The sequence below is a fragment of the Aythya marila genome, assembly GCF_965140915.1.
Source record: "Aythya marila genome assembly, chromosome: 5".
NCBI classification, from domain to species: Eukaryota; Metazoa; Chordata; class Aves; order Anseriformes; family Anatidae; genus Aythya; species Aythya marila.
In genome coordinates, this window is record NC_139046.1 from 28,657,061 (window position 1) to 28,666,519 (window position 9,459).

General features: G+C 40.9%; 1 protein-coding gene across 1 annotated transcript in view; it reads right to left on the bottom strand.

Annotated features, from left to right (window-relative positions):
- The window catches only part of SEL1L (SEL1L adaptor subunit of SYVN1 ubiquitin ligase), a 33,178-nt gene extending 23,981 nt beyond the window's left edge, over window positions 1–9,197 (bottom strand). The window contains exons 1-3 of the mRNA XM_082761441.1: window positions 9,003–9,197; window positions 2,372–2,409; window positions 1,822–2,044 (exon numbers count right to left, since the gene is read on the bottom strand). Coding sequence (XP_082617567.1) covers window positions 1,822–2,044; window positions 2,372–2,409; window positions 9,003–9,075 — 334 coding nt within the window. The 5' untranslated portion in view covers window positions 9,076–9,197. The remainder of the gene's footprint in view (window positions 1–1,821; window positions 2,045–2,371; window positions 2,410–9,002) is intronic.
- Between the last annotated feature and the right edge of the window lie 262 nt (window positions 9,198–9,459).

Sequence of the window (9,459 nt, forward strand, 5' to 3'; positions counted from 1 at the left end):
TTTTTGTCAATTTGGGCACACAAAGATTTATTCAGAGCAAAACAGGTGTGTACATGGTGTTTTGTCATGTTGTCCTTAATTATTTACATTTCATAATTTTACACTGGAAGAAACCCAAATATAGATTGCTTAAAATATTACAAAGAAGTACTATCACTGAAAGATTCCTCCAAACAGGAAGACAAATGTGGCAGGAATTGCCAGCTCTGTACAAACTAGCGAGCAGTTTTCAACGAAAACTATACAGTTCTGCATTAACAAAAACATGGAAAATAAGAATATGAATATATATATTTTTAAACTATACACACAAGAACTCTTCACTGATTAGAAGATAATAGGACACTGAAGAGAAAGAGAACTTTTCTTTAAAGGAGAGCCTTAATTGTACTAATTCTAAGTTTATGAAGATGAAGTTTTCCCTGCTCAATAATCTCCAACATGCATGTGAAAATTTGAAAAATATTTTTCATACAATCACCATGCACATGAGCAAAAGATGTATCTGAGGTAGGCTCCTGTCCCACTCAGTTAAAAAGCCTGACAATGGAGTTCTCCTTTAGCAGTTTTTTCCCCTCCCTCACAGAATACAAGCACCTTTCCTTCAGAATTGCATTACAGATAAAAACAGTAATCCTTCCATCCACACCACTAACTTACTTCATAGCAGGTTCAAAAGAACTGAACAGGACAAGTTAGTTTACAGTTTTTAAAGTCACCTGCAAGCAGTATTTTGACAAGCATAGTTAAAAACCTTAGTTACAAGCAATACTCAGGACCAAGCCATCTGGTCACATCTTATGTAAGATAAAAATCTTAAAGTTTACTTCTGAAATAGATTGCGCTGAGTACATATGGTGCTTAGTTCACCACTTTGTGACAGAAAGCTATTTAGTGGACTTTATATACTTTTTCCCTGTACAACATCACACCTCTCAACAGCAGTATTGAATCCTATTAGTGACTTTTTACTAACTGTATACTAGTTCAGCATCAATAAGAAAGGCTTATTAGAAAATACTGAAAAACAAAGTAACAGAGCCCCTATTCATTATCCCTGTTTTCTTTAGATATTCAAGACATGAGTTAAGAAGATAGCCAGCTTAGTATTACCATGTAACTATACTTTTTGGTTGAAGAATTACTTATTATGAACAAGTAAAAAACAAAATTTGCTGCAAAGGCTGGAGTACTCAAAACTGTGCCATCCAAGTATCATCCACTACTAAGTCCAAAATAATCATATTAAATTCATATTACTGTAAGTAAAAAAGATATACTAGAATTTCCTGCTGAACTTTGGCACAAGAACACAAGGTTTTACTTGTATTTGCAAACTTATTGAAGTTTAAAAGCAATTTAGGTGTTGCCCTAATGCTCCTAAGAAACTTGTCTTCATATCACAATTTGTTTCCTCTGTCAAACCATTCTCCAGGCATACAGCCAGTAGACTGTAACACTGATGTAATTTCTTTCTACAGTTACTATATACATACACACACACAGTATAGTATGTGTACCTGAGTCATATATAAAGAAATTCGTACTCTATCCATTTGATAGTTTAAGCTTTCCAGGAAGATGAAAGCAGTAAGAGTTATGAAAAACCCTGAAAATGAATCTAAAAAAACCACTAAGACTTCAAACAGGTATATTTGAAAGTTTCACATTACTTCCTGATAAAAAAGGCACCAATTACCATTCACGTCTGGAAAAACTCAGATTTTTTTAAAATATGTTCAAAATGACAATTTATGTACAACCCACAGTTACTCAGATGTGTCTTTCTCGCCACTCATTCAAAAGCTTGTGAGCAGTTACCTGGATTCTGTATTTCTGCTTCTTCCAATTCTTTATTTAATAGGTTGGACATTTCTAGAGAGTTCAACTCTTCCAGTGAATTCTCTTTTTCTTCCTCTTGACTGTGAAAGTTTTCTTCATCCTCAGATTGAGGGTCTGACTTCCCTGATTCAAGGAAGATTTGGCCTGCTACCACTCGAGTTCCCGTGGAATGGTCCTTTACCTGGTCCTCTGCAGCTAAAGTCTGAAAGAGAGCAGCCATGTATTTTAGATTAGAAATGCAACAGGAGCAGTTGGAAAAATGATTACTTTTTAAAGATATGACATTTAAAGAGCAGTACCAGAAGTAAATTGAGCTACTGCTACCAGCTTTCATCAATTCACTTCTAGTTTTGTGAAAGATGCACTTCAAAAGATATAGCACAACAGTAACTCTTCTGTTACACAGAAGTTAAACAGTGAAAGCTACAGAACATTTTAAAACAAGAATCAAATCATAGTTCTGGAATTTCAGACCCTTGTTCTCACTCCACAAGAAAAAGACAGAATGACTAGAAATGTATTTCCTTACCTTTGGCTCTAGGGATTCATCTTGATTTCCCTCTTCATCTGCAAAAAGATGTTATAAGTCATTAAAAAAACAACACCAACTTTCCCATAATTTCTAAATGGTATTATATTTTACCATTTTTCTAAAATATACTACAATTTTGTTCAATATCCAAAACATTAGTTTTTAACCCAAATTAATCCTCTAGATTAACCATCTAATCTGAATTGTTCCAGTTCAGGTAAACTGCTTGAAAAGGTACATAGCAAGTGAAAACAACCTGTGGAACCCAAGGATTTGGGTCACCAAATCAGCTTTAGTATAAACAGCTTCATTAGTGACCAGTCACATTAGCACCACCTCACTTATAATTAAACATTACTCTTCACAGAGGAATACCAATTCATTCTGCACAGCCACCAGACTCAAACCTTTGAGCAGAGGTTTCTCTTAAGAATAGAAGCTATGAGACATCACTTTAGCTCTAAGGTACCATTCAAGAGATGCAAGCCTTGTTTAACTGTTCCCTTTCTCATCTGAAAGGGCTATCTAACTGGTTAGAAAGACCAGAAAGAGAAGAAACAGTAAATAAGAAAGGCCATTAGGCAGAAACCTACTAAAAAGCAAAAGGAATGGAAGTAAAATGGAGGGAAAAGATCATCAGAAAAGCTCACTTATGACAGTTTTACACCATTGTTTTGCAATTGTCTCTGAATTTTAGTTCCTATAATTTTAAAGGGCTACCCACTCCACTTCTGAGAACTTTATTTGCACTATCATCTTGATGGAAAGTCTCTAACACTATCACAGCTGAAGCATGACCAATTCAGTCATCAGGATCTGACACCACCTCATTTAGGTAAATAAGAAACATCTCAAAGAAAATGTTATAGGCTTCCCTCTCTCCCATACACAACTCACTGAAACAAAAAACTTAAGATCTGAACAAGTAGCTAAGCAGTAGTGCCACTAAGCCCTACTACATTTACGAATTCCTCCCCCCAACCCTGAGATTTTGGGTTGTGAAATACCCTACAGAAGTAGCAAGACATTGATGGGCTAGAGAGCTGCAAAAGTAGAAAGGTTACCTGAACTGATGGCTTGTAGGTGAGGTACACCACTTAGCATGTTACAGCTCGCTATCAAAGAATCCCCACACAAATACTGAACATCAGCAAAACTCTACAAGTTTACAGAACTCTGCTGACTCTGTGTAGGCATTTGGCAGCAAGCAAAGAAAAAACTTGCATACTTTTCATCCTCATGCAAGCGACGTGCTTTACCAGAAATCAGTCATCTCTGACAGGACAAGCCATGAATCACCAGTTTCATGTTTTGAAGATTATTATCATAATGGTGCAGCTGCAGATATTTGCAACGAAAAAGCAAATCTTGGAAGCCAGATTCCATAGACTCAAATCATTTCTATTCTATTTTTTGAGGTCTAATCTTTGGTCAGAACAGGTATGTGAAAATATGAGCATGAACTTTAAGCTGCGGGAGCATAACTTTAAAAAAAGAAAAAATGTTATCATAAGTGAAGCTGCAAAAGCAATGCAAAAGTAACTCAAACAGATCTGTCTACTGAGCTTACTGAAGAGGACGCAGAGCTCAATGAGTTTGACTCCCCGCAGACACAGGATTAAAAAAGGTTTAGAACAGCCTGCGTGGGTAGGCAGCTGTACTCTACAAGTCCAAAAAAGAAAGTGTGAAGAGCTCTTCAGAAAAGGTAGTGGAGACACCACGGAGTACTTAAGTTGAAACAGAGCCTGCAAGTAGCAACCAGGCAACCAGCCTAAGAACAAGCACTGATTTGGAAAAAATACCAAAAGAAAAACAGGCCTAGCTGCATTTTAAACCGAGACTACTGTGCTTCCCAGCTTGAGGATTCTAACAGAGAAGAATGATAAGTCTGAAGAAGTCCTACCACTGAATATTAGTACTTCAGACTACCACATAACAGCTGGCTTTTGAATACATTAAGTAGTATGTACATATCTGGGATATTTGCTGGTCCTCCCTATTTGGGAGCTGTTTGACAGACAGTTTAAAATGTTCCCCAGGAATTACACTCTACTATTATAAACAAATTTGATGTAAAGCCAAATGCCATCAGTGCAACTTCAACCTCTGGAGTCCGCCAGGAGATTCAAGCATGCTTCTGGAGCGGGGAAAAAGGAGAGGGTGAAGCTACCTAGTAGACTGTATACTGCTATTAATAGGTACGAAATACACAGTGCTTGTTTCTGTAGTAACATGTTATTTTTAATAGTTATACCAGCTAGGGTATCTGTTGTTGTCTGGTCAAAAATAAATAAAAAAAATCCACCTCCGTTCCTGATACAGCGCTAGACCATTCTGATTTTTGGTAAAAGCTTTAGTAATTGATTTCAATTTCTGGAAGGTTGACTTTACCATGTAAGACCACAATGGCAAATATAAAAAGGGCATGTTATTTATGCACATATACCAAAGAACATTTGTATTATGACTTCATATTCAAGGCAAAAGGATTACTGAGCTGAAAGGCAGGAGACAACCAATCCAACTATCTACAGCTCACTACATCTGTTCTTCCTTGAAAGCAACTCACCCTGTTTCAGATGTATTGCATCACCTAAATTCCTTCTGAAGGAGCCAGCACTGTTATTGAAGAGTTGCACTTTAACAATTCATTCCAAAATATATCTAACGCAACAAGCTGAGTTTAACTGTTCTTGGCTCCTAGACTTCCTTCTAAGTAAAACAGGCAAAGTTGCAGTTGTAACAGATAACATTACTAGAGATGACTTACAGCAGTGTTTCTCCACAGGACTGCTGACTAATATGCACACACTAACCATAGAAGTTTATCTACTTCTTTCATTAATGCTTTCAGAAGTTTTCTCAAGTGTTTCTTAGATCTGGGGAAGGTCACAGTTTGACCTAAGAACAGCTTACTAGTCAAGGCTCAACTACTGACTAAAGCCACAGATGTTGTGTTTGTGCACCTGCTTCAGAGATTAAAGCTGATAGTTTAATTTGTTTTTCCACAGGCAAACCCAAAAGCAAATGTAACAGACTTTTTATAGAATTAGGCAACCTTGGTAACACACCCAATTAAAAAAAACCTTCTGGAAAAAAAAAAAGGAAGTCAATCCTACCTTTTGTTAAACAAATTAGAAAGACACCAAGATGCATTAAAAGGAAAGGGTAGGCAAAAATACTTGTGCCTGAAACAGGCAGCTGACAAGATCGCACAGAGCTTCACTTACAAACAGTGCTGAACCAGAGGCACTGCTGGGTGCTCTCAGGCTCAGCTAGGATTTTAGAGCACTCCATACAGCTAAATGCTTGCTTCAGCTATCCACTACTTCTTATATTATTACAATCAGCTTTATAAAAAAAAAAAGTATTTTTCCTCAGAAAAACTACTGTTCAATGAGCCTATTTAAATACAGCACAAGTACTCTAGCAGCTTATGCAAGATAATAAGAACCCAACATTCTGCTAGAATTGACATTTTCAACAGTACTATGGAGGGCATGAGTAGTAGGAACTATGCAGTGTGATTCAGAGAATGTCATGAGGTTGAAAGAGCCCAGCAGCTCCCAAGTTTTAGTGTTTTAGAAGAACAAATCAACTGTCAGTCTGTAAAGCTAAAAAGCTGCTACTACTACCAGATATCTAAGACTACTGGTTTTAACATCAGACTGGTTGCTCATCTTTGGGGGATAACTAAAAATTCAGTAATTGCAAGTAGTGGGCAATCTCCCAAAGATCGGACAAATGTCCTAAGCGATAACTGCCAGTCAGTTCCATTCCCGTTTTTTGCCAGGCTTTTCAAGTTTCCAACACTATCACAAGGCAACCAGCTAGGGGAGTACATGTACCACAGGGAGTGTACAAAACTAGCCTTCTTTGTACCATTAATAAATAAAACAAAAATATAGTGTTTATTTCATCTTTATCTCATACTTTTAAAAGTATTTTATACACATTATGAGATGCATAATATCAGCACAGTATAAATATGTATAATTTAATTTATATTATAATTTATATTTAATTGTAAGTTAATGGATGTTGAAAAATTTTTTCTTTTTACTGATAGGAATGCATGATCAAAAGAAGTTTGGCAACCACTATACTAGAGATTCTCTGTGGCACTTTTACTTCTTTCAACATTCTTTTTGTGCCAGTGTCTAGTTAAGACTTTGATACAGAATGCAAGCCCTGTTTACCCTACTTTTGCAGGAACAAGGGAAATATTAAGATAAAATTACCTAAGACTGCTCCTTATCAATTTTTCCATTGTTAAATTCAGAAAAGAAATGGACACCACAGCCACACAATAGCATAGTTGCTGTTCCTACCACATGAACCTACAAAACATGAGGTAGGTTGAGCAAAACCCTTGTGTGGCATCTATTCAGCATGACTAGTTTCAAATTATCCCTGGCAGCAAGTAAATCGCACCCAGCTACAATCTTTGCAGTGTCCTCATTTTAGGGCAATTACAAGATTAAGATATAGGTCAACCGTCCTCCTGAATACAGATCTTTTTTCAGTCTCCTTGCAATTGCTGGGTAGCTGTTTACAAAACTTACTCTGCAGCAGTCCCTCTGTAGGAACTGAGATTCCCAAGGACGCAACAAGTTGAAGAAACGTTTTCCAGCTAGGTCTGAGTTTTAGCAGTACAGACACAAGCATCTATTATATGCCTGTACTCAGTTGTCCTACCAGCTAATACCAGTATGAAAAAGCTCTGCCTAGCACTGACATTAGCCAAGGAATTCGCAGGGCAGCCTGAGCAAGAACCACTTCCTCTCCTCAGGCAAAATGAAGGAACTTCTGCCTCCTCAGGCCTGTGAGCAAGGCAAAATACCAAGAATCAAATAACACCTGCAATCAGAAACAAATAAGAGAAGGCTTTTTTTGCCCCCTAACATTCTTAATAAATGATCAACAGAAGCAGAAGGCCATCACTGCTGTGATAAACAGCAGATTGCCACCTCTCACTGGAACAGCTACCCTTTTTAGCTGCTTTTTTGCCAGTGCCCCACAGACTCCTTCACATTCTTTCCCCACACCCAACTTTCAATTTCTTCGTAACCTGTATAAATATTGTATCTTTAAACAAATAGCACACATTTTTTAGGCCTAAATTTACTTGTGTTCACTTTGAGTTTTCAAGAAATTGATTTAAACAGACAATGACTACAGAGATGGAATTTACAGCTAAGTGGCTGACAAAAAAGTCTGTATTAAGACTGCCTTTTAAGTTAGAAAATAGTTGAACCATTTTTCTTTAACCTTTTTAAAATCTCTCCCTTCAATATATTTAGATTCCAGGTAATCATTTCCAGACTTTAGGAATGACCAACTGTTCAAAGACAGTAAACACAGCTGCTAGGCGTGGACCAGACAAGGTATTACTGCAGGAAACCCAAACACCTATGAAGCAATTTTTCTTCTGTAAGAATGAAGACAAATTAGGAGCAAAAAAGGTCTTCCTGTTATAATCTAACAGTCCCCCCCTAACTATTTCTGGGTATTAATGAACAATTAAAAAAAGCAGTGATTTAAGCCTGGCAAGAGCACCCCATCTGCCAGGCACTATACCATGGGCTGCCTTGGGCCTATTAATTGTATTAATTAAATTGCCTGTAACCATACTTTTCTTCAAGGCTGATGTGGGCTGCAGGAACCTCACACTCACAAACACAACTACGCAATAGTGGCAAAGCAGTCAAGACAGCAGACCCACATCCTATAAGCTACCACAGCTGTACAGTTCACAGCCAATGCTTTTGACACATAGCTTCCATGTACGTAACAGATGGTTCATTTCACTTGAAGAGTCTCCTCTTAACTTTTGACTTTAGAGATGCTATCAGGGTGAACAAATTATTCAGACAGTCTCAGTGCCTCCCCTCTAGCTTCATAAAGCTTGTACTTGTCTTTTCCACACTTTAGTGAGTGCTCTGCTGGCTTACAGCATTACACACTAAGCTCATATAACTACGCTTGATATCCCATATGAACTGCAATAACACAGCTTAAACATTTAACTTCCTACTACGCTCATGCAAACAAACCCCAGACCACTGAACTTCCCTCTAGAGAAGAGGTGAAGTTACTTTCTTGACTTTTCACTGAGAGTCTAAAAGCACACCCCAAGCAGCCCCGGACAAGGCTGTATGTTGAAGGGGCTCCCAGGATTTAAGGTCTCTCTATGCAGAGAAATGCCCTGTGTGCTCCTCCCCCCAGTTCCCTCGGTAGGTAGCAAGAAGCAAGACCCAGGCAGGAACCGGTGACAGCACGCCCGGAGCACCGGGCAGCAGGAGCGGGGCAGCGCAGGGGTACAGGGCAGGCCCCAGCAGCGCTGTGCGGGGCCAGCACTGCCCGGCCGGCCTGGCACCACCAGCCCCGGCGCTGCCAGCCACTGGGCCACGAAGCGCCCACCGAGGAGGGGGCAGAAGCCACTCAGGGGGGCGGATTTCGGCTCCCCGCGGCTGCTGCAGGCAGAGCCGGGCCCCGGGGCAGGCCGCACCCTCCCCCCCAGCACGTCCCCCTGCAGCAGGCCCGGGGGCGAGGCCGCATCACGGCGGGGCCCGGCGAGAGTGAACGGAAAGAACGGGAGGGAGGACAGGAGGAGCCCGGCACTTACCGGCTGCCGCCAGCACGGCGGCCCCGAGCGCGGCGGCGCCCAGCAGCAGCAGCAGCAGGCGCAGCCGCCCCATCCCCGCCGCCGCCTCCTCCCGGCCACCGCCGCCGCCGGAGCCCGAGCCCGGCCCCTTGGCCCACCCCCAGCCCGGCCCCACCAATCCGCTCCGCGCGCTGACAGGAGGTGAGCGGCAGCTGGTGGCGGCGCTGCACGCAGCCCGCCCAGGGAGCGGCTCGTGCTACATGGCCCGCTTTTATTGGCCGGGGGGAGGGTTTCAGCGGCCGTCACGCCCTCCCGCCAGCCAATGGAGTCGCGAGAAGGACTGCGCGTGCGCCGGCCACGCGAGAAGGTCTTCCCAAATAAGGGCTTCGATTGGCTCGCGCGCCCGTTCCTACAAGGCCCATGATGCCTTGCGGAGAGAACCCCCCCCCCCCTCCCCGGCCGCCTGTCACAGCGAGGC